This window comes from Crassostrea angulata, chromosome 4 (genome assembly GCF_025612915.1).
Source record: "Crassostrea angulata isolate pt1a10 chromosome 4, ASM2561291v2, whole genome shotgun sequence".
In the NCBI taxonomy this organism is placed as follows: Eukaryota; Metazoa; Mollusca; class Bivalvia; order Ostreida; family Ostreidae; genus Magallana; species Magallana angulata.
The window spans coordinates 16,762,690-16,789,351 of NC_069114.1; the positions used below are offsets into that span (position 1 = coordinate 16,762,690).

A 26,662-nucleotide genomic window follows, 5' to 3' on the forward strand; every position below is an offset into this window, starting at 1 on the left:
TTTCAGCTATAATTATGTAATGCATATAATACATTAATCTGATATTCTAAGCATATGAACATACACATACCATTCTATGGGAATAGGCCCCATGTACAAGTTGAACCAAGTTCAATGCGACTCAATTGCAAGGTATAAGTGCATTCTGTAATTAATTATATATTTATTACACTATCATAAAAGTAGTTTTAATTAAAACACATCTAGGGAGACTTCAGTTGTTGTATTTCTGTATGTATGGCCAGAAATTAGTCCTGACTTTTACCCTTTTCTGTTTGTAACCAGTAACATCAATTGGTTACATCGGTTACAATGTTTGATTATGAATGATTTTCAAACTTTGATGTACTTGTGACAGATTACAGTGGTTACTGGTAATATTGGTTACAAAACAGAGTTAGGTTTGGGTTAGGGTTAGGATTAGGGTTAGGGTTAGTTTAGGGTTAGGATTAGGGTTAGTTTAGGGTTAGGGTTAGGGTTAGGTAACCGTCGTAACCAATGTTACCAATGTAGCCAATTTAAAAAAGACCCCCTGCTGCTAACAGAAAAAGGCTCTCGTCACCTCTGTTACCTTTTGTCACCAATAGAATATATAGCTGTAACCATTGTAACCACATTATAATGATTCCTGCGGATTGTATCGATCTTTAACAAAGATGGAATTTAAAACTATTTAAAACCATCTTTTGATTTAAAAGTTATAATTTCAGAATGTAAACCTAGAAACTTTAAAATTACGTTGCTTATGGGTGAATGATGTGAAGTGACCTTCCGTGAATCAAGTTTTTGAAATAAGAGTCGATCAATGTTACAAATTATGCGTGTAGAATCATTATCCAAGTGTAAAATCATTATCCGGAGGTTTAACATCATCAGTGGAGTGTTCATAGGTAGAGAGTGTGCAGTGACCTTGAACTATTTTTTTCTGAGTTAAGGTTAAGCTAGGTCGAATGCAGTGACCTTGAACAATTTTTTCTGGGATAAGATAAGGTCGAAAATAATACCTGTCCTTGACATATTTTATCTTCAAGGTTAGATACTCGTGTAAAGAGGGTGTGCAATAATAATTTTTAAGAAACTGTTATTCCTTTATACTTCCAAGTTCCACTGTAAAATGGTAAATTCGTTTAGTGACATCCCCGTTCCCCTTTTAAAGTTTGGCCTTGTGAATTTCTATGTACATGTTTTATTGCTTATATTAATTTTTCTCATTTATTTATTACAAAATCACGAATGGTTAAATCTTTTTTTTAAGAAAATGATTTTTGGGAGTTGATTTTAATCAACTCTCCTATGCAGTTTCTCAGACAAACTGAAAGTGAAACAGTGTTTGGACCTCAGCACAAATCATTGCCGCTGACAAGACTTAGTTCTTGAAAATAATTGATAGATTTGATGTAATGTATGCTAAAGCATTGTTTTTCAAGGAATTAAACTTATTTATAAATACCTTGAAAATAGTCAGATTTTAAATGGTACGAACAATTTAAATATTTTTTGTAGTCGTATGTATATATTCATACGCCAGAGTTCAATATAGTCTTCTTCAACTCGACCGGCTCGGCTGTCTCCGTAAATCCTTGTCGGAGATTTACGGTGTCAGCCGAGCGTTTGGTTGAACGAGAATAGAGTTCAATATTGCTTGGATCCATACAATTTTCGAGAAATATTTCTATTACTGATACATAGTTTGATTGAATTAATTTTATTTTTAAATATTATTTAACATGATTCATATGGGGGTTTCTCGAATAGAGAAACGAAGTCCAAAAATTCATATCATAAAAATGTGCCTAATTCAAATTAGAAACTACATGTACTTGTTATGCAAAATAACATATCATTGATTTTAGAATAAATAAACATCAACAAAATCAACTCCCGTCAGTTCTTCAGTACTTTGATTTTATCAGCCCCTCGTATGAGCTTATTGATCGGGATCGGTATTCTTAATCAAGCTCTCATTTAACATTGAATAAATTTTCTCAGAAAATCAAGAAACATGTCTTGCGCCGGCAGAATTTTAATTTATGGAGGCAAAGGAGCTCTAGGTTCCTCCTGCGTTAGCCTGTTCAAGTCTAAAAATTACGTATGTATGAATTGTATGCTTGATCGAGAATGGCGATTCATGCCCCATGCATTTTTGTGCATGAAGTATATTTCGTGTACAGTAATGCATAATTCATTAATTGTGCATGTTTGACACAATTCCTTAATTACAACGAATGATTAAACATTGCAAATAAATAATCTCTTAAGGTATTTGCACTGAATCTTCATTTAAAATGTGCATGTCAAGACAATAATAACGTTATACTTTACGTGTACTGGTATAAATGGGGATTATATTTTGTTTTACTATAGTGGGTTGGATCCATTGATCTGATGCCAAATGAACAAGCAGATGCAAATGTTGTGGTTAAACCAAGCGAGTCATGGCTTAATCAAGAAGACGAGGTCTTGAAAGGAGTAGAAAGCATTATAGGGGGCGAGAAACTGGACGCTGTTTTGTGTGTAGCAGGAGGATGGGCCGGAGGAAATGCAGCCTCTAAAGGTATGACTACCCCCCCCCCCCCCTTCAAAAAAAAAATTAATTTGTTTAATGTTGCCTATTATTTTTTGATAAGGGTTGATAGGTAGGATTTTCCTTTTTCTGTTAAATACAAACTTATACTAGAAGTACATATATTAATTGAATAAACCCCTTTCATGATAACTGCATTATAAAGGCTCTTTTCCATTGGTTGATGAAATGTGAGATAACATAATGATGATTGTTTAGTTTAGGTGTCATGAATTTGCCCTGCAAAAGAGCAGCACTGCACGCAGTTACCGTGAAATGGAGTTATTTGATAATCACCTACACATCACATTAATCACTTTATCTTGATTTTTTATTAAGTTCAGGATGATAATTTTATTAAATGCAATTAAAGGGCTAGAGCCACGAAGCATCAAAAATTGCCCTATCATTAAAACTCACCATATTTTGGTAAAATATAGTGTAGAATCTTAGCTTTTCATAACTGTTTTTCTTTTTTCGATATCTATCATACTTTTTCATAAACGGAGTTTACAATATGGCATTGTTTTGATGAAAAATGTAGAACAGACGTCATTTTTGTTAAGTAACGTCATGAAATGATAAAACTACGTATGACTTGAATCTAAAGAAATAAACAAAAAACAAATAAAATTATCATGTAGACATTATAATTACCGTAATTTATGAAAATAAATTTATTGATGAAAATACCATGAAAAGCTTATTTACAATAAAGTTTAAAAAATGTTACAGGGACCAGTGCTGAAGGTCAATATAACGGCGGTATATTTAAATATGTCGGTGTCTTAAAAGTTCTTTTTTCTGCAATTTGAAACTGCATGAAGTAATGCTGATGATGCACAGTGTATAACTGAGGATTAATCATTGAATTCTACCAATGTAATCTCAAATTATTAATAATAAATATATAAATATGACAGAAATACGGTAATTAAATTTAATGGAGATATATGTAATTTCGAATTTTGATGCATTACTGTAACAGTCTGTGTACATTATTCTACATGATTATTTTACTTGTTTCAAGGCTTCGATATTTTCACCCAATCCTGGCGCTTTACAGCAGTTAGATGCCAAGGTTCAGTCCTTTGAAATGTTTTATTTTCCCATTTTTCCGTGGGCTCACCGTGCGTTCATGTGCGCTCACTGTGCGTTCACTTGCGCTCTCCGCTCCGTTCCCGCTCATCGTTCACAAAACGCCCGCCGTGCGTTCACAAAGATTTCGCCTTGCGCTCACTGCGTTCATTTGGTGTTCACTTATTGTTTAGTCAGATAATATTATATTTAGGCTTATAACAATCCGAAGAGTACATATATCGTTCAACGTTCACTTTGCGCTTGCGTTTGGGCTCTGTGTTCGCTCACAGTTCACCGTTCATAAGCGTTATCCAATTCGGATAAGCGTGCACTCACCGTTTATTTAAGGTGCACTCACTGTGCGCTCACCATTCACGAAATGTTCAAGTGAAGAATAAAACCTTTTAGCGACTGTGTATATGTAATGGATATACTAGTATGCCGAAACCAGTTCTGTATGAAATAATATAAAACAGTTTCGAGGCCCGTTATAGGGCCGAGAACTGTGATATATTTTCATACAGAAGTGTTTGAGGCATATATCGTACTTAAATCACCCCATTGAATATCATTGTTGATTCCTGACACAGTCCGATTTTAAAGAATAACAGTATTGAAACTGGTAATGGTCTGATATTAGGAAGCTCTCTAATATATCGGACTGTCACAAGTAAAATTTTTGACTGCTGGAACAAGGCACTGACATTACAGCAGTATTTTAATGTTCATTAATTAAATGAAAAAAGAATATCGATTTCTTTAAAAATATTCTTATGAGTTTATTATTCCTTATAAATGCCATAACGTCTATTCATTTACATTACATTTTTTCTGGTGATAAGTTTCACTTTAATCAAGTGATAAGCTATCCGTAAATGTCTTGAAAATTAAAATCATATTTCAGAGAGAGAGAGAGAGAGAGAGAGAGAGAGAGAGAGAGAGGAGGGAGGGGAGAGAGAGAAAAAGAGAGAGAAAAGAGGGAGAGAATGAGAATGTGGGTTTAATATTTTGAAGCGAAGATAGGTTAAAATGAACAGTTTCATTTAAAACATAAAGCAGTAGCACATAAATAATGTTATAAAATTGTCTTGAAAAGTCGAATTCATAGCAAGCATGTAGAATTTGTGTTATCATATATATAGATTTGTAATGAAATCGGCTGTAAATCGATTTTTTCATAGGGTAGGGAAGGGGGGGGGGGTGAATGGAAACAAATACTGCTTTAAATCTCTCTGTACTCATCGTTTTTTTTTTTAAAGAAAGGGCCCGGCAATCTGAATTTTTTCTATATGCCATACAAGAAAAACTTTAATTTAATACGCATAAAATAATCAAAGATAATTTAAATCGAGAATTTTATAGGCAAAAGTAAGTCACCGATGTACACAATCTACCGGTAATTAAAATTAGACTTGTAATTTTAATTTAGATTGCCGATGTACACACATGTAGGGTGAATTTTTATTTTATTGGACAAATTATCAACAAAGACATCGCAAGTAGGATTAGACTTCTATAAAGTGCATGATAATGTATTGTAAGCTGTGTATACCAAAAGCCGTCTTCATCGAAACGGACACAATCGATCTTTTAAGAAAGGAGTGTAACTGCATGTAACGGTTCACCGGAAATACATTGACCACGCGACGAATCAACACTGATCAACAGGTGGCTGATAAAGAAAAGACGTATGCATTGGCAAAATGTTTTTATGCAAGGGACGATGGCGTAATATTCAATTACAGCTGTACTTAGGAATTAAATAATCAAGTTTTTGACGGAATAAGTTAAGTTTATCATAATTATATGTACATGTTCACACGTGATGTCGACTGTCTTTCTCCCGCGGTATTCAGGAACACGTACTTGTGTTAAAAAATATCACTTGCATTTTTCCTTTCGTTTAATGCATTTCACCGTTTGACAAAAAACCCACAACAAGCTACTTATACATGCTATCGCTTAATCTATATAAAGATATAGGAATATATATTAATTTACGTACGTACAATGTTAACTTTGCCAATTTAATTTTTTTCTGTTTGTTAGCAATGTTCACGTATCTTATATTCTACTGCAATTGAATAATACCGTGGTACATAGAAATAATGCTTTTTAAAAATGCAGACTTTACTGGTAAATTCTATTGGCAAAATACTGAAAGAACTCAAGATTCCATGTACAGATTCAACTGACGTCGCAAACGTCAAACTATGACGTCATTGATGATGCACGATGTAAGCATGAATACCCAGTATAAAATTACTAGATAAAACATGTTTAAGTTCAGTTTATATGCATATCTTCCTCAAATATATAATAAAATGATGATTTTGTAAATAATCACAAATAATTCCTTATCATTATTAATTAAATTCTGCTATTTCAATAAAAAGGAAGCAAATAATTACCCTAAAATAGAGTGGTATGTTTTATTTTCTGTTACTAATATTTTCAAAATTTGTAAAATACACATTGGCCACACTTGAGTACCTCTACGAAATTTTGCAGGCAGAAGCATTTCTGCAATATCTCTCAGTTTTAAAAGTTTCAAAGAGGTACTCAAGTGTGGCCACATTCAAATTTAGGAAATACTGCAGTAAAATCTACAATTTTCAGCTATATTTAACGATCATAGTATGTTTGATGATGCGCATGTGCTAAACGGTGGGGCGGAAGTGAAAAAATTTCATATGCATAGAAGCAGAATATTGTGCCCTACATTATAAGTGATTACAATTTTTTTTATTATTTAAATATTTTATTGTCCCAGACAATTTAAACATTTATTTGATGTCAGGGTTGGGAGGCCCTGAAGTCATCAAATTTACAATATTATTGTGAAAAAAACTGTACATAGGACATTTTTTGCATATACACACACATTCATACAGTGTTTATGGTTGTGTACACAGAGTAACTATATATACTAAGATTGTTCAAATTTAAAAATAAGAAAAAAAGAAAGCGGAAGTTGGAAAAAATAGAGTATCCCAAGTGTAAATTAAAAACAGAGGACACTTATTGAAGGGAAGAGAAAATATCCCATCGTTTATAAAAATTGTCTTCATTGTTATTTTTTTTATACATATAATGTTCTAAATTTCTATAATACAGTATTTCTCTTTTTAAGCCTTCGAAAGACGGTAACATTTTGTTATTTCTTTTCTTATAAATATGGCGTTTTACTAAGATGATCAAAAGATTGATTATATTTTTGTGCTTTGACAGTTTACCAAACAAAATATCAACAATATTGGCATCAATCATCATATTAGTTTGATCATTAATCCACTCAAAAAAAGAATTCCATAGTTCTTCAACATAAGTACACTCCCAGAATATATGGGACAAGTTTTCAGGATAAAGGTCACAAAAAGAGCATAAATCAGATTGCACAATTCCAATTCTTTTCAAAAATACATTTGTAGTTAAAATTCTGTGAACAATTCTGTATTGAAACCATTGAATTTGTACATCTGTGGATATCTTAAAAATTGCACGGTTATGTAATTTCCACCAAAATCTGTCTACATCAAGGTTAAGTTCATTTTCCCATTTAGTTTCATATTTTGGTTTTTCCCAGGATGTAGCTGTGATTATATCATATATCTCTTTTGAACCCTTTATGTTTTTGAGAATTGGCTTTAAGAAAACTGGATAATATGGATTGTTGAACATAATTGTATTTACATCGTAGGGCAGTTTTAACATTTTAATATTGTTGACAATACCATAATAGGTTGTAAATGGAATCAGTACATCAAATTTATCACAAAAATCTTCATATTGCAGTATTTGGCCATTAGTACTAAAAAAATCATATACATACAGAACACCTTTTTGAGCCAAGCATTCATAAAAAAAAAATTGTTGTTAATTTTAAAATTTTCATTATACCAGATTGGCTGAACAACAGATTCAGACACTTCTGTTTCAACAATTTTCCTAAGGCTGTTTAAAATTAATTCTACGTTTAACGTAACCCGCGCGCGTAGGTTTCGGCGAAATCGTCGTTTTGAAAAAACAAACAAATCCGGATTTGAAAAAGTCGTTCCGGTTTGGGTTTTCATTTGGCGACTGAATTCTACATCCTGTATGAGAGAAAAACATGCTCAAAGACAGCATTGAGGTATTCAGTTTTCACAATACGAAGAACATGAGAGTCTACGCCACTATCAAAGTAGAAAAACCCAACAATTTTGGATCAGACAAACACATGATCGAAGTTGGCAGTAAAAATCTTATTCGAGATTGTTTAATGTCGGTTGTCAAGTCACAGAGCCTGAACCATGCTGAACCAACTTCCGCCCAAAAAGGCAAAAACGAGGTTTGTTGTATATATTTATTTAAGAGATCCATCAACAAGTGAAATGACTACCCATCTTATTTAACAAAAACTCAGAATGTGTACGGTTAAGTTATTTTTGCATTTTTTAAGAAGGGGAAAGCTTATAAGCAATTTCTTACCACCGCTTTACTGAAAAGATATAAAAAGAGTTTAAAAAAGTATACCTTTCCCCATAGACTTTAATATTAGCGTCAAGATGTGATAATTTTTTTCCTTTTTAACTTTTGTTCAATTTCAAAGGTGAATGACCCTATAAAATCATACAAAGATTTCAGTGTTCGAACTACCAATATTTGGTTTTAAATATAATAATTGTGGATGTATATACCTTGAAGTGAAGCAATGCATTAAGTCAGCATAATATACTGATTTAGATAAGAGTGTTGACACGATAATGACTGCAAATCCCTTTCATTTGAAGTGTATCTACATTTTTAATAACATGTTCAGGAATAATAATTCATTCTTTCACAATATATAATAGGAAGAAACTAACAGGAGGCCCAACTAAAGTGGAAGAACGGAGAGAAGTGGAATACACTTGTAGGGTGGCAGTTATTTCAAGAACCCTGTCTAGAATTCTTAGAAGTAGGTACATTGAATCTTACAACACATCTCTGATATGTTAAATTTTAAAATGTGTCATTATGAAAATGTATGAAATAATATCATGATTTTGATTGTAGATAATCTGTGAATCACATGTGTTGTGCAACATTTTCCCTGAAAAGAAAAAGTTTTCCCTTTGGTTGCTATGTTGATGTAAATCCATTGGATGTAACACTTGATGTGCTTGCAAGTCACTCCACTTCTCGTCCAGTATACATGATGTACCCACAGAAAGGATATAAACATAAATTACACAAAAGTATATGCTTTGAAAATGCAAAAATTAACATGGACTGAATCTTACCATATGTATTATATGACAGTGTTGATGTATTGATAACTGAATGGGTGACTTTCAATAAATACACACTTGTTTGAAATTTTTGTTTGTTTATTTTTTTCCTCCCTCCCTCGTAGGTTTTAAATTTTCATGTTACGTTAAACGTAGAATTAATTTTAAACAGCCTAAATTTAAATAAGTGATTACAATTTGTATTGTTTCAAACTTGAGTTTTGTGAAAATTTTAAGGCACATTTTGATGCTTCGTGGCTCTAGCTCTTTTTTTGATAAATCACAGTATATTTATTAATAAATTATTTTTCTGTAGAATTCATCAAGAATGCTGACATGATGTGGAAGCAGAGTGTTTGGACAAGCTCCATAGCAGCAGCTCTGGCAGCTAAATACCTGAAAGAAGGGGGAATAATCACCCTGCCTGGAGCTGCACCCTGTGTCGGTGGCACAGCAGGTCTGTAAAATCAAATTCCAGAATGCCAGGTCTCTACAGTTCATTAAGAACCTTATGATTGAGAAAATATTATATAAGATGAGATTCAATGCAAAAAATATAATGTCTGCCTGAAAGCAGGTTGATAAGATCAATGTACTGTAGTTTCATTATTAATAACTGAAAACTAGTCTTGTGTAGCTATTGTGGTTGAGCAGGTCCACAAATTCTTCAAATGAAATAAAATCAAAGAGGAATATACGACCAAAATTTGTTTTAGCAGAGCCTTTGTTCTCAAATAACTATATAATTTTACCCTAATATCCTTTTTTGTAGGCATGATGGGATATGGAATGGCCAAGGCAGCTGTACACCAGTTGGTCAAGAGTCTGGCCTCCAAAGGAAGTGGACTGCCTGCCAACAGCTCAGCAGTGGCTATTCTACCGTAAGACCTTAGCGATATGCTTAAGTGGCTATACTACCGCAATACTTTATTGAAATGCCAAAGTGGCAGTACTATTCTCTCACAAAACTTTGTTCAAAATTTTTTTTTAATCTGTGGGGTTTTTTCAGAGTCACTCTTGATACGCCAATGAACAGGAAGTTCATGTCAGAGGCTGACTTTACTACATGGACTCCATTAGAGTTTGTTGCAGAGTAAGTGCAGTGTTTCTATCATGAAAAATTCAATGTCAAGTTTTATCGGTTATCTTACACGCTGCTGTTGCAATTCAAGTTCTGTGATTTGATATGTAACTGTCTGACAATGATATGTAGACAATGTGACATCTGTAGCACTTAACTACATGCATTATTTTGTAAGAGCCATATTTAATTAATGAATTTTTCCCAAATATACTGACATAGAAAGTAATAGTAGTGTGTTGGAATTTTTTTATTTCACCCAAAAAATTATCATAAGTTTCTCATTCCAATAATCTTCAAAATGAAATGTCGCTGGCAATAATAGTAAATTTTTATACTTAAAATTGAGTTATTTCCCTTTTCATTATTATCATAAATAAATCAATGGGACAGAATTTGAACAGTGAAGAAATGTTGAAATGGTACTCTTTCTTTGCCTTAGTTTACAAGTTTTTCTCTGCATATAGGTTGTTCTTTAAATGGACTTCTGATGGATCCACTCGCCCAGAGAACGGGAGTCTGGTAAAACTGGTAACCAAGGAAGGGAACACAGCGCTCCAAAATGTGTAATGGAGTTGGGAGTGCCTTATTGCTGATCTTATATGTTCAACCAGAAAATGATGGAACAAACCCTAACTGTTAGTGCTATGTAACCATTTGTTGTTTTATTTACATGGTGTAAGTCAGTGTGATACTTGTGTCACACATTGTGTATCTGTCTCTGTGTGTACCACTATCTGGTGTGTACACTTCACACGTGTAGTTTACATGTATGTGAAAGTCTTTGTGTTTTGTTGCTCTGTTATGCTGAAAAATGATGGAAAGTCATTCCTATACCAAATTCATGTGACCCTAAAAATACTCTGAATGCATGTTGGGTCTTTTTTTAACTGCATTCACTGCTTATGAAAATTGCTTTCTAAGAAAGATTATACAAATAGCTCCGGGTGAGAGTCACACTTGGTTGGACATTCCCAGTTGTGTATTTTTGATATATAATGCTTTAGTGCTCCTCAATCTTGTCATTATCTGTTGGCAGCAATATGTATTATTTAAAACATGTACCAGAATAATATTGTATACAATCAATTCTAAAGTGTATGTGGGATGCATTTTCATTTGGCTTTTCTACCCAACGTAAGAAGTAATTAAGGGATAAATTTGAAATGAAATATATGAATAAAATTAAGGCAACAAAGTAAACAAATGTATCTAATAATGTCTTATACAGTATTATTTGAATAATAGTTAAGATTCTACTTATCGAACGTTTCTTTTTGACATAAAAAGCTGAACTATAAATGGAAAGAAGTTTTCTCAATATATCATGTGCCAATTATACCATGTGTCATATTGAAGAAAAAAATAATCAACAATGAATTATCTGTAAATTTGATTCTATTTGTTCAAAGAAATGTTTTAGTTGGAAAGAAGGGCAGAATGAAGTATTATTTTGAATTTATTGTTTTATGACATTCCAAAAAAGTGTAAAATGCTGTACACTTATATGTACTGTTTTGGTTAGATTGTGAATAAAAAAAAAATCTGTGTGTAATTCTTGTACTTGGTACTTAGTAGTTTTATCAAGAAAAAGTAAAATATATTTTGATTTATAAACAGGCATCTTTGCTAGCAAAGGGTTTTCGGTTTTTCTGTTCACTCCACTCCCGGGGTGTGGTGGACCGAAAAGACCTTGCTAGCAAAGATGATTGAACAGGAGGCCCAAGGGCCATTTTACTCACCTGTATATTACCTGCCTTGCCAGTTTATTAGTTTTTAGCTCACCTGAGCTGAAAGCTCAAGTGAGCTATTCTGATCACATTTTGTCTGTCGTCTGTCTGTCCGTCCGTCCGTCCGTCCGTAAACTTTTCACATTTTCAACATCTTCTCAAGAACTACTAGGCCAATTTCAACCAAACTTGGCACAAATCATCCTTAGGCAAAGGGGATTTAAAGTTGTGAAAATTAAGGGCCATACCCGTTTTCAAGGGGAGATAATTAGAAATTAATGAAAAATTTCGAGAAATTTTCAAAAATCTTCTTCTCAAGAACCAGAAAGCCAGGAAAGCTGAAACTTGTGTGGAAGCATCCTCAGGTAGTGTAGATTCAAAGTTGTGAAATTCATGACCCCCGGGGGTAGGGTGGGGCCACAATGGGGGGTCGAAGTTTTACATAGAAATATATAGAGTAAATCTTTAAAAATCTTCCTCTCAGAAACTAAACAGCCAGGAAAGCTGAAACTTGTGTGGAAGCATCCTCAGGTAGTGTAGATTCAAAGTTGTGAAATTCATGACCCCCAGGGGTAGGGTGGGGCCACAATGGGGGGTCGAAGTTTTACATAGAAATATATAGAGTAAATCTTTAAAAATCTTCCTCTCAGAAACTAAACAGCCAGGAAAGCTGAAACTTGTGTGGAAGCATCCTCAGGTAGTGTAGATTCAAAGTTGTGAAATTCATGACCCCCAGGGGTAGGGTGGGGCCACAATGGGGGGTCGAAGTTTTACATAGGAATATATAGAGTAAATCTTTAAAAATCTTCTTCTCAGAAACTAAACAACCAGGAAAGCTGAAACTTGTGTGGAAGCATCCTCAGGTAGTGTAGATTTAAAGTTGTGAAATTCATGACCCCCGGGGTAGGGTGGGGCCACAATGGGGGGGGGGGTCGAAGTTTTACATAGGAATATATAGAGTAAATCTTTAAAAATCATCTGCTCAGAAACTAAACAGCCAGGAAAGCTGAAACTTGTGTGGAAGCATCCTCAGGTAGTGTAGATTCAAAGTTGTGAAAATCATGATCCCTGGGGGTAGAGTGAGGCCACATTGGGGGGGGTGTTAAAATTTTACATAGAAATATATAGAGTAAATCTTTGAAAATCTTCTTCTCAGAAACTAATCAGCCAGGAAAGGTGAAACTGTTGTTGAAGCATCCTCAGGTAGTGTAGATTCAAAGTTGTGAAAATCATGATCCCTGGGGGTAGGGTGGGGCACAATGGGGGGTCGAAGTTTTACATAGGAATATATAGAGTAAATCTTTAAAAATCTTCTTCTCAGAAACTAATCAACCAGGAAAGTTGAAACTTGTGTGGAAGTATCCTCAGGTAGTGTAGATTCAAAGTTGTGAAAATCATGATCCCTGGGGGTAGTGTGAGGCCACATGGGGGGGGGGGGGGTGTTAAAGTTTTACATAGGAATATATAAAGTAAATCTTTAAAAATCTTCTTCTCAGAAACTAATCAGCAAGATGATTTTTTATCATTGTTAAAACTTTGGCTCCAGGACAATTCTTCGGCCTCACAAGAAGGTTCAGAGTTTGATGTAGCTAAATATCCCATATATAAACAATTGTAAAGGATCTTTTTGAGAACTGCAATACTCAACATGTGATATGACTATAGAATTGAAGCAGGCAGCTATTTTTTCATTAGAATCTTTTTGTATTACTGTATTGAGTTATTGCCCTTGATTTATTGATTCTTGATTATTTTAATTAATGCATCCACTGTTAACCAATTATTGTGATGATTATTTTTATACAATAATAAATATTCAATGTATATAAGTTGTTCTGCATAAGAAGTTTTGGGTAAGGCCAGATTATTTTGTTTATTTTTGATTTCCAATTTTTAGATACTATGAATTATTTTAGGTTGGCACATATATAGGGACAGTGTCTATTGCAATTCGATGAGCGACTGTTTGGGGTTAAACTTGAACATGTATGGATAGATTGAGTGTATGAACATCCTTGCTCTATCTAATCTACGTGTTTTCTAACCTTCGATACAAAGGGTGTGGTCATTCCTGCCCTGTATCGCATTAATACAAGTGTGCAGTCACATCTGCTTGTATTGGTGGTGGTAGCGGCGGAGCACTAATGTATGGTCATCCATGCTGGTGTTCAGGCCTTTCTAGCGCAAGTGTGCGGCAATCCCTGCTTGCGTTAGGTTGAGCTGTTGGTGCAAGTGTGCGGTCATCCCTGCTTGCGTAAATGTTGGTACCTGTTGAGTTGCGTAGGTGTGCGGTCATCCCTGCCTGCGTAACTTTGAGTCCCTATATATGTGCAGGAGCGGTGATTAAAGTCTGCTCTTGTAAATATTGGCAGCAATCAGGGCTATCCGAGTTCCAAGGGGGAAAAATGGATTTTATTTATACAGGATCTACATGTATTATTGTACATTGTCCAGATTGTTTGTTTTATGACTCCATGTAGCTGACTTTATCATACCTATTGTTCCTCGGGTGAGCGATGTGGCCCATGGGCCTCTTGTTGTGTATCTTTTAAATATCAAAGCAGGTATAAATTAAAAAAAATATTAATGCAAATGTTAATAATACATCACAATTGGGTCTTTAACAAACATGTATAAAGATCATACATCTTTGAAGAGTTCACCTCAATACCAGTATATGTTTCGGTACATTTTTATCTCAAAATGCCTCCATAATCATACTTCTTTTTATAGTACATGAAGTCAACATCAATACTGGTATATGTTTCAGTATCCGATAAGCCTATGCATTTCCATCGAAAAATGCTGCCATATTGGACCGTAACATGATCATGAATGATTGGATCTTGTTAGTAATTACTTAGTATACTGTTACTTGAATTTTCTTCAAAAAATCTTACTACAACAGCAATTGAAAATTAACCCTTTGTATTTTTATTTGTAACAAGAATAGAATTCCTGGGTCCCCCGCCGGTCAAACAGTATACTAGTATACTGTATATGAAATTGCAATATTTTCAAACATTCAGGGCTGTTCCAGAATTAAATGTGTGGGGAGGTTGGGAGGAACATTTTTTTACCCCCACCACCCATTTTTTTTTCTATTTTTCCTGTCGCAAATATATCCAAAATACTACAATCTAAAAGAACTTGACCATAGTATTAGTGGTATAAACATATTTTGGCATAAATTTAATGAAAATCCGTCAAAATTTGTAGGCATGAGAGCGCATACAAGGTCACAAAGTCCCATAACTCTAACAAAAAGTATCGACCAATCTTGACCATGGTAATAATGGTATAAACATTTGGTATAAATTTAATGAAAATCCGTCAAAATTTGTAGGCATGAGAGCGATTACAAAAAAAGTGTAACGGACGGAAACACGGACGCACGGACACAAGGACGAACGCCCGGCATTTCTATGTCCCCGCTCCGCGTTGCGGCGGGGGACCAAAAAAAAAATGAACCCTTAATATTGATGCCCTCTTTCCCGAATTTTAATAGTGGTTAAGGTAGAGGGTTGCTTTAAGTCTTTAACCAATATATTTCTATGTTAAAATTTTTATCCCATCCTTACATGTTTCAGACTTTTGGGAGTCATGATTTGAAACATAGAAAATGTACCCTATAGGCCTAATTAAAAAGTTAGATAATGCCAACCATTTGTCTGGAGAAAAAGATTTGTAAATTCCTTATTTCTATTATTCCCTTATTATTTTTGTTATGAAACAATACATCTCTTCAGGACAGACTTTGAAGTCCTTCATCTTTGAAAGTGCTGTGACTTTTTTTTTTTTTTTAAATTTTCCAGATTTTATATAAGAAAAGATAAATAATGCTAAAACCCACGTCAGTTTTTTAAATAAGAGCCCATGACTCAGATGAGCTAAAAAAAAGAATTATTGACAAACTTAATAAAACACCCCCTCCGCCCTAAACAAATAAAATACAAACAAACATCAGCAAAATATGAACAAAGATTGAGAGAAAAAAGTAGAGAGGTGGTCGGAGTTGTTAGCTGATTTAACTCGAATAATTCAATGATCGAATTAATTTGCTGAAACAAAAATGGATGCGCCCATATCTAGAGAATTGTTGTGCAACATAACATTGAACGAACAGAGTCAAATATGTCATCATTAATCACAAGTGTTCGTATACTGTTTCAGTCAAAAACCGTTAAAATTTTGGCAGCTGGAGGTATGTATCTTGATCGGTTCTTATGGGTAATTGTCTACTAATTGACGTGATCCTCCCATGAATGGTAGAGGAAATTCGACAATAACCCCCCCCCCCCCCCTTTCGAGCGTTCTGAGTTCCACATTGAATCTCATGTAAACCTGAGATTTTACCTTTTATCACCTTTGTATCTGCTAGTGAGGGTTTTACTTTATTTTTAAATTTATGAAACAAAACGACGAAATGATGAAAGCTGTATTCATGATCAGTCTGATAATGGAACTCCCCAAAACTTTCAGACTTGAGTATCTTATATATAGGAGCATGGAATTCTTGGCAAGTTGGTACCATTTCTCGCTAATGCATTGAAATTTAAGAGTTTTTCACAAGCAAAATTGAATGGTTCCAAAAAAAAAAGAATGGCAAGAATCAGTCGCTGGCCATTCATTAAAACCAGATAAAGAAATGAAGTACAAATTTTTGTGAATGTTACAGAATAATCTCCGAGGTCGAGAGATTTTTTTTTTTTGATTAAAAGGAAAGGCTTTTATATTTCAAACTACATTAAGAAGGTTACAGTTACTTTTATGTGTATGTGAACACTGTGTGGTTAATATGTACTGAGGATCGACATTTCTTGTATATTGGTGAATAATGGCCATGGCATCTCTTTGACTTTGGCCACAACTGTTATACAGTAGTAGAATACAACATAAATGCCTCAATAAACAGTAAACAATGCTATGTATCAATTTTGGGACAGAATGTTCCCCAGTCCGAGCTTCTAGTTTGGTCACCCTATCACCCCTGCGAATGTGTTCGGAATGCTTTCTTTATCGTTGCTAAGTAAGTAATAAATCCAGAGGTGCTCGAATGAAAGTTCACGAGACTTCACCAATATTTGTTCACTTCCTGTGAAATTTCGAGCGGAAGTATAAGTGTTCGGATAATATTCTCAAAATACGTAAGTACTGGTCGTTTTTCATATCATATCCTACTGTGATTTATGTTAAAACGGGAAAAGCTTTCAAGATGTATGTCTTATTTTACCTTCTAGCAGTTATTTATATTTAACGATAATATTCAGAACAGAGTTATCGTTCGTGTTCAAACACGTGTAGAGTGGTTGAAAATATAACCACTGGGTTGCTTAATAAAATCATAGCCATGTTTGATGCTTGTGGTGTGCAATACCATGTTTTAAAAAAAATGATGGGTGTCTGTTTTGCATTAAAACTTAGTATATCGAGCCATTTTCAAGGAACATTATGCATATAATGGTATAGTCTGTTTCACTATTGATGTTATTACTAGGTCAGGCGCGGATCGAAAATTAATCCTCAGGAGGGATCTCTTTTAAGCATGTTAGTTGTTGCAACAGCAGACAAAAAAAACTAATTTTTGTATAGTCACATTTATTTCTAGAACACATTTTATTCACCAATTAATGAAGATAAAGTTTAAAATCAATAAACCTCTAGATTTTATATTTGTCTACTATATTAAGAACCTAGATACATGTACTGTGAAATAGACTTTATACACGAGGTACGATTTTTACTGCGAAACTGAAAGGGTCAAATAAAACCACGTGGTCTAAAATTTGAATGACAATAACATTCGCAGGGGTGCCTATGAAGTTTTTAACATGTTCATCCTTGATGCTTTCCAATGAGATTCTCATAAGCCCAAAGTCTGTTTGCCTTAAAACCTGTTCAACAATGAATTTCTATGTACGTTATTTACATTATAATGATCTTTACGATGATGTTGAGCAGATGTATTTCACAAATAATTACATGATTTACTTCTCTAATTCAAGTATCAAATATGAAAATTCTACGATACACTTCTTATGTTTATTTTTTTATAGGCATGGTAGTCTTGTTCTTTCTTCAGTTTCGAAAATACAGTGGAATTCATAGCATTTTTGAAAGGATTTATAAACCATCTTTGAAATACAGAGAGAAAAAGAAGGTGCATGTGATTGAGTCTCCAGAAATATGGGAGGAGTTCTGTCACAGAATACTGAAGCAAAATATCAAAGTACGGTAAATTCAAATATAAAATTTTCACTATGTTTACCCTAGAGCAAGCAACAAATATATTTATACCCCCCGCAAACGAAGTTTGGGGGGGGTATATAGGAATCACCTTGTCCGTCTGTCCGTCCGTCCGTCTGTCTGTTCAATTCGTGTCCGGTCCATATCTTTCTTATGGAGAAACATTGGAAGTTCTTACTTCACACAAATATTGCTTATGACCTAAGGGTGTGTCATGACCTTGACCCAAGGTCATTTGGGCAAGGTCAAGGTCACTGGCAGAAAAAGTTCAAAATTCGTGTCCGGTCCATATCTTTTTAATGGAGAAACATTGGAAGTTCTTACTTCACACAAATATTGCTTATAACCTAAGGGTATGTCATGACCTTGACCCAAGGTCATTCAGGCAAGGTCAAGGTCACTGGCAGAAAAAGTTCAAAATTCGTGTCCGGCCCATATCTTTTTAATGGAGAAACATTGGAAGTTCTTACCTACTTCACACAAAGATTGCCTATGACGTAAGGGTGTGTCATGACCTTGACCCAAGGTCATTTGGGCAAAGTCAAGGTCACTGGCAGAAAAAAAAATTAAAATCCGTGTCCGGTCCATATCTTTCTTATGGAGAAACATTGGAAGTTCTTACTTCACACAAAGATTGCTTATGACCTAAGGGTGTGTCATGTCCTTGACCCAAGGTCATTTGGGCAAGGTCAAGGTCACTGGCAGAAAAAGTACAAAATTCATGTCCAGTCCATATCTTTTTAATGGACAAATATTGGAAGTTCTTAATTCACATCAAGATTGCTTATAGTCTGAAGGTGTGTCATGACCTTGACCCAAGGTCAATTGAGGAAGTTCAAGGTCATTGTTTTAAAAAAAAATCGGGCTCAGTATACTTATAATTCAAAATGTTTATATTAAATGGCTGCTTGACATGTGGAATTTTGTTTGATTCGAGTCATGTTTGTTAACATAAGGATGCAAATGTCCTCATGCATTAACAGATAACTTGAATTAAAATGGAATTTAAAGAATAGAAATTGGTTTATGTACTCATATTAGCATTAACAGTTTTATTAAAAAATAGAGCAGTTGTTATGTATAGAAAATGGACAGTGAAATAGATTCATCAAATGTTTTCTATAATAGAAAAAATACATGAGTTATGATTTTCTTAGCGGGGGGTATCAACTGTGAGCTTGCTCACAGTACCTCTAGTTAAATACGGTATGTATAATTGAACATGTAGAGAATAATTCCATGAAATTATTTTCTAAGCATTTCAATTAAAATCCAAGTTGAAAATGACCCTAATACCCATATTCAGTTTTGTATTTTCTTTAAAACGTCAAGGACTAAACAATTGCTGTTTAATTAAAAATAATTAAGATTTCAAAATTTGCAATTTGTAGGTGATAGGATTGGACTGCGAGTGGGTCAGCCACGGAAAGCGTGCCCTGCCGGTGTCTCTGCTACAAGTGGCGACACCAAGAGGTGACTGTGGCCTAGTACGCCTGTCCAAAATGTCGGAGGTCCCTGAGTCTCTTCATCAGATCATGCAGGACCGCAGGTAATTACTGTTAACCTTAAGATATGCCAAATAAATTGTTTACAAATATCCTCACTTTTTAATATGCTTTTTTTTTAAGACTATAAAAACTGTACTGGACAAACAGTCAAGCTATCACTTAGTAAAAAGCCTATTAACTTTTATCATAGATATTTATTTACATTTCTTTTAATCTCAATTTACCATATGTATAATATTTGAATATCAATTAACATATGAAGAATGATAAACATACTTTGAGCTGAAATTGAAGAACTTTATTTGGCTAAGATAAATTCTCGCCAAGTAACTTTTCTTGCCACCAAATAATTTTGCTTGTTTGTTAAATTGTTACATTTAATCCAGCAAAGCTAAATCTTTCAGAATTTCCTCTTAAACTAAAGATTTGATTAAGCAATTGAAACATCTTTAATTTTTAACAGCATCCTGAAAGTAGGCGTAGCAGTTGTTGATGATGGGAAAAAGCTTGGCAGGGATTATGGGATAACAGTTCAAGGCTGTGTTGACCTGCGTTATGTTTTAGCCCGTGTTCGGGGAATTTTTAATGTGTAAGTAGATATTATTTTCAAAATAATCCTATAATCATGGTATGTCAGGTACAATTGCCAATCTAAGCTCTTTATTTTTTGCTTGTAAAATTTTATCGGGGAGGGTATTTCAATGAGGTAGGAGACAATTCCAAACAAACAATACATGTAATTTTATTTTGGCCTGATTGATGAGTACATATCAAATACACCTTTGCTTTAAAACAAATGGACATAAATCTAATACAATACAAATTAATCTCTGGCAATACCCTTCCAACTTCCATGTCATGTGATTAGAGCTTTATGTTAGAGGGTTTGTCTAATACACAAGTACATGTAATTGTTTTCGAAGCAAGACTGAGAGTTTGAGGGAGATAACCAAAGAGGTCTTAGATGTTGTGATAGAAAAGGATGCTGCAGTTCGCCGTGGTAACTGGGAAGCCGAAACTTATACAGAAGCTCAGGTAGGTTTTGCACAATTCAGATCAACATGCTAATATCCGCAAATTAACTTTTATGGGCATACAAGAATGATTAGAGTTTGTACTTAAGCATTGAATGGAATTAAGAGCAGATATCTGATAAGCTAAATCAATTAATGGACTCAGTTTGAATGGCTTAGTTATATTTTTTGGCAGATAGATTATGCAGCAAAGGATGCTTTGGTTGGAGTGGATATATTTACACACCTAATCATGGCCAAAATGGAAGGACAAAAAGTACATATATCTGAAAAGGCTCTCATGGAAAATGAACTTGACCTACGATTCTGGCCAACTGCCAGGTCCATGTGCCAGGGGATTGTGGACCTGCCCTACAAATCACAAATCGCTAGAAATCAAAAAGAAGAAAACAAAACCATGTCAATGGAGACCATGAGGTTTTCTCTTGATAAAGATGACCTGCAGGTATTTATAGGTTACTCACATTTTTCTTTGTACTGTACTAGTACATGCTAAGCAAGTACTTATCTGGCAAATTAGTCCTGGTCACCTTTATAAAATGATTTGGAAATTATTAGAAAAAATTACTGATAGATTTGTGTATGATGAAAATATCATGATAATCACATGTCTTCAAAAAATAAGGATTAAAGAATTTACACATTTGTTTTTGTGTGGTGACTTGTTTTCAATCATTGCAAACTTTATGTATCCTGTTGAACAGAATAATGATGAGGATGATGATAATAATACTGAAGATGCTGAAGGATCTTCCTCCTTGACTGTCAAGGACAAGCGCGCGTACGTGGTCAGAAAGCGCCCCCTATATTATAACTGTTTCCTGTTGGCTCCTGACGGACAGGAACTGTGTACTTGTGATGTCAGAAAAGTTGAATGGTACTTGGAGAAAGGATTGGCAGGCAAGATAAAAAAATATTAATCTTTTGATTCTCAGGCCAAACGTTTCGACCAGGATTTACTCAATTTTCTTATTTGTCACTTAAAAATAAAAAATTGTTCGGTTATAAAATTAATCATTATGACAGAATTCAACCTATAAATGGTGCCTAAGGGCCAATGCATAAAAAAATTTTTGGCCTAAATTCTTTAGTTTTATCCAAGTTTTATTTTAATTTTAGTTTTTTAAAACCTGTCTTTGAGGACCTGATCTAAATTGTAATTTAATATTTTATTGAAATTATTTCACATACACCTACATGTATCATAAATACATCCTATTTGCCATGTAACAAATACTTGTATTAATTAATTGTACTTTTTTTCAACAGTTAAGGTAAAAGAGGACCCTTTAACAGTGAAATTGAACTTTGAACCTGGAGGTCGGCCGGAGGGTGAGGATGATTACTACCTCCAGCAAAAAGATAACATCTGTGTAGCGTGTGGCAGTGAAGAGATGCTCATCAAGAAACAGGTCGTTCCAAAGGAGTACAGAAGGTGAAGTTTCACCCTGTAAAATATTCAAGGCAACCTTGTCCTAATAGCAAATCCATTTGTGTGTTACCAAAAGATGAACTTTATCAAATATACTTCTGTTCATCACAGGATCATTTAGTGTATTTTGTGTAGATGAATATGAATTGTGACCATGCTTTTTCATTTCTTCTTAATGTTTACCTTCAAGTGTAGTCCTACACACTTGTAACGTGTTTACTAGTAATGTTTGCCATGGCCAAAATAATGCTGTTAAAGCGGTTATTTACGCTGGTTGTAATAATAAGATAAATATGCATGTAGCATGTTTCTTGTTTCTTTAAGAACATACTTCCTCCTTTAAAAATTTTCATCTAGGTCTTTTTGGGTTTAGGAAGAAAGATCCTACATCAAGTAGGCTTCCTCCCACATCAATGACCGACTCGCGCTAACATCGGTGCCAGCTAGAGATATTAATATAAATTGTAGAACTTGTTAATTAATTGTCATAAAATGAATAAAATTTCATGCTTTTAGACATTTTTTTTTACATGCACTTGTACTCATTCCTGTACTAATATATAAGTTGTAAATAATAAATGATAAAATTAATAATAATAATTTAAAATATAAAAGATCTATATCTGATCAGTTTATCCCATGATACATGTATTTATGGGTAGTTATAAAGGAACTATATTTCCAGATTTTTTCCTACTTCCTTGAAAGACCACTCGTCGCATGACGTTCTTCTGCTCTGTGTACCATGTCATCGGAAAAGCACACAATACGACAACGTGCTGCGATACCAACTGGCCAAGGAGAGTGGGTACCCTATTGATATGGGGTCATCAGTCAAAGTTCACGCAGACAGAGACCTACAAAAGGTCAAATCAGCAGCAAGGTAAACAAATAGTTCTACTTTCTCTTTCCATTTTGACATCTTCAAGACTGCTTACATTTTCATTTTCTAGCTCACACCTAAAAGATATGATTACACAATTGCCTGTGGGTTAGATGCTGTATGTAAATAGATAAAGCCAATTTTTGAAGAAAAAAAAATGCAATAAGCATAGAAAGTCAATTTTGATAATACTTGTCATATCTGTTTTATTAATCAAGAAAAAATAGTTGGTTAGATGTGTCAGAAAGTATCATTTTTTTTTGGTTTTCTCTTTTATTACATTTAATTTTATTTCTTTGCAATATAGGGCCTTATTATCTCCAAAGTCTGACCAAATTCCAGTGGAGAGGAGGAAAGACCTTCAGCAGGTTGTCCTGGATTTTTACGGAACCGAGGAGCTTTCAACAGAAATTTTACAGGATGCGGCGGAGATGGATTTCAGGTAGAGTGCTGAATTACTGTAAAAGTGGAACACATCATACATGTAGTTGTTCTAATTTTCATTTTCCATTTATGTTCACAATCAAAGAATTTTTTGCAAATATAAAAATAAATGTTTATGAATTTGTCAATGAAATGCAGTTTATATAAATGGTAAGACAGTTGATAGTTATTAGCAGGTCAAAACTACCTTGAAAAGTACATATTGTACTTTAATAAAAAAAAATTGTGAAAATTTTAACATACTTCATTTAATATAATTTCAAAACCACACATATTGACATGCCATAGTCCGTGTGAAATTAATGTAGAGAAACAATTTAATGAAGGTAGTTTAATTTTAAATCCATTTGGTAGTTACATTATACATGTACTTCTGTCTGACTGCTTTGTTGCTCAGGCGAGTGATATAAGCCATGGGCCTCTTGTTTCATTGATATTTAGATTTTCATTAATTCCTCAGCAGCGAAACTATAACTATTTTCTAGAATTGAAAAAGATCCACGATTTCTGTTTTAAAATTTCCCCATTCATCTGGTCAGGTTAAATAATATTGTTAATTATGAATGTGTACGTCAAGTACATGCGTTTTCCATTGCAAACAACGTGAAGGTACATGTACCTGCATGATAAAGTTGAAAAATTTTGCAAGGTGTTCTGAAAAGTTCAGAATGAATGGAGAAGCAAGATTTTAATTCCAATTATAAAACCCATAAAGAATTTTTTTTTTGTCATCCTTGTAAATTTAGTCCAGTGAAGTGAGGGTTTTTTACTTTCTTCCTCCTGGTATCAATTTTTGTTTTGTTCTTGTATCTGGGTTTCAGTTTTTATTTAAAAAAAAAATCACCAAAAAGAGAGAAATGAAGCATGTGAGAGAGTATTTGGAATAGATAGCACTGCTGTTCTCTGCATATCTCTATCAAAAAGGGTGCAGCAATTAAAACAATTTATCTACAATATTTGCTTAGACATGCATGAAGGGTATAAATTTTGCTTTCAACCCACAATAAAAGCTAGGCTATTTGCAACTGTTGAAATCGGTAAATGGGACAGCCAACAAAGATGTTAACTACAAATGGCAAAACTTGTACAGAAATATCATCACCTCTGTTATGTGGACTTGAAAACTAAATTGATGAATACATTCACTCACAATGAATGCATGCTCACAAAAGTTATGTGATTTCATTGTCAAGCTGCATTGTGAATTGAAGTGTTCGGTCAACGTCCTTCATAACTATTTTCTATTCATGCATAATAGAGGTTTTTTCTGCTGAAGAAGGAACACAAATGGTATATTTAAAAACAAGCATTTTGAGAGTAAAGTATAAGAAACACGCGTCCAACACTGCATCCCTTAATGTCAATTTATATATTATGCTAAATAGGTTTTGAGAAAATTTGGTGAAAAATCTTTTTTTAATAAAAAAAAGGACAAACCCAATTTAGAAGAAAATAATTGTTCAAAATTAATTTCTTCATCTTTTAATTGATTTTACGTGGTACAAGAAATCTATCAATTGAATTCTATTTGATTTTACTCAATTGTATTATTTGTAAAAATTTCTCTTCCACAGAAAAATACCATATAAGAATTAAAACCCGAGAACTACATGGATAATCATATTTCATAACAAAATCTTAACATTGCATCCCAAATGCTTCACTATCAATGCCCTTTAACAAAACAAAATTTTCAAGTTTCTGCAATATATATAGAAGGAGTTTGATGATTCAGAACATTGTCTCTTAATGATACATGCCAATTAACCACCACATATATCATGTTGTTGATTTACAAGTCAATTAACAATGATTTTATTTTCACCACCGTGTGTCGCTATATAATTTCAGAACAATTAACGATGAGTTTTTTCCACACGGCAAGGGAGTGATTCGACATGTCAGAAAGAACGAAGGCATCTACAACTTTGAGAGGCGTTGGAGACAGCACTTCCTGGACACCATGAAACCCAAATACCTACCGTCCAAGTGGTCTGTCGACCATAAACATGCTAGGACCGAATTCTATTCATGATTCAGGAAGTGAATCTTATTGATTATTGTTTGTTTTGAAATTAAGGTTGCTTGCTATATCTTGAAAAACCGGTGGTTTCTCAGATTAAAGAAATTTATTTGATTATTAAAGATATTGTAATGTATGAGAAGTATACAAGACAAATAGGTGTAAAAATATGCAATTTGGATGAACAATAAAAATTTTCAATTTTATTCATTAAATATAAACAAAAGCCCTATGTAGATTCGAACTTGTGATCTGCTGTTCACAAAACTGATATCTAAACCACTGAGCCGTGATTAAATACTCAACCAAATTGATTGATACAAACATTTTGTGAAATTATGTCTTAGAGAGTATGTTTCGGTGTAGTGAGCTTCTTAAAATGCAAGTAAAAGCAGTGTTCAAACCATAAAAATGCTAATATGTTCTTTGATTTGTGTGTCAGTATATTATCATTTTGTTTTGTTTTTTATTTTAAAGGTAATGCAGGATTATAAATATCCTAGGACCTTCATTTATTCATGAGTTAGGAGATATACCATATTGGTTTTTTTTTCATTTTCAAAGTTATTGCAGGTGAAAGCACTGATCAAAACATAAAACTACTAGAATGTTCTTTTATTCATTAGTAAATCAGAATGGTTTTTTTTTTAATTTTTAAAGTTGATGCAGGTAAAATCAGAATATTAAAAACTTACCAGGACCTTTTATTCATGAGTTAGGAAGTGTACCATTCTTGGGTTTTTTTCCTCATTTTTGATGTCAATGCATGGGTAAATGTTTAAATTGGCGGTGAAATTTTTTTTTCTGATAAGAATAATTTTATCATAATGAAGAAAGGTGATGAGATTTGTTACATATATCATTGTTCTGTGTACAGAAATGTATGTGTACATTGTTTCATTTTTTTTCCAGAGGGAAAAAAACAAAGTTTAAAATAAAATATAAATTGAAAAGAATCAGGTTTTTGGTCACCTTTTTAAATTTACTATCCTTGTTTGTTTGTTAAACATTGACAATATAAACAGTTTAAAACTTGTTCTCAGGAGCTATCAGACCAAACTAGACTAAATTTGGATGGCAGGGAAGGGGAGACATAAATTGTGAAATTCATTATCCATCCCCAATGCCCCAGGGGCCATAAATTTTGTGTAAAAATTTATTCAATCTTTGAAAATCTTTACTCTCGGACACTCTTGAAGACATTTTTAAAAAATACTTTGAAATCACAATTGTTAATGAAATATAAAAAAATATTCAGATAAATGCCTCAAATATCTATTAGGTATACACAGAATACCTTTACTTCCGCGATTTAACATGTAAATTTCACGGTATGGCAATTTTTCGCCAAGCTTTCGGTAAAGAACGTAAGTTAGTTTTAATGGA

The 26,662-nt window shown here is 33.7% G+C and overlaps 1 protein-coding gene and 1 long non-coding RNA gene across 2 annotated transcripts; both read left to right on the forward strand.

The window, feature by feature from the left end:
• Positions 1-1,947: 1,947 nt before the first annotated feature.
• On the forward strand, positions 1,948-26,232 carry LOC128180397 (exonuclease 3'-5' domain-containing protein 2-like). The gene is given in 19 exon segments (XM_052848485.1): positions 1,948-2,089; positions 2,365-2,554; positions 9,212-9,352; positions 9,668-9,776; positions 9,905-9,988; positions 10,444-10,498; positions 11,597-11,686; positions 11,688-11,752; positions 14,244-14,270; positions 17,854-17,935; positions 19,344-19,501; positions 19,924-20,049; positions 20,384-20,495; positions 20,670-20,939; positions 21,199-21,394; positions 21,764-21,929; positions 22,612-22,809; positions 23,117-23,251; positions 25,105-26,232. Coding segments are annotated over 19 exon segments (2,475 nt in total). The 5' UTR covers positions 1,948-2,002; the 3' UTR covers positions 25,289-26,232.
• Positions 7,603-8,983, forward strand: LOC128180398 (uncharacterized). The gene is made up of 3 exons (XR_008243218.1): positions 7,603-7,973; positions 8,479-8,582; positions 8,681-8,983. It is a non-coding gene; the product is annotated as an uncharacterized LOC128180398 (long non-coding RNA).
• Positions 26,233-26,662: the final 430 nt, after the last annotated feature.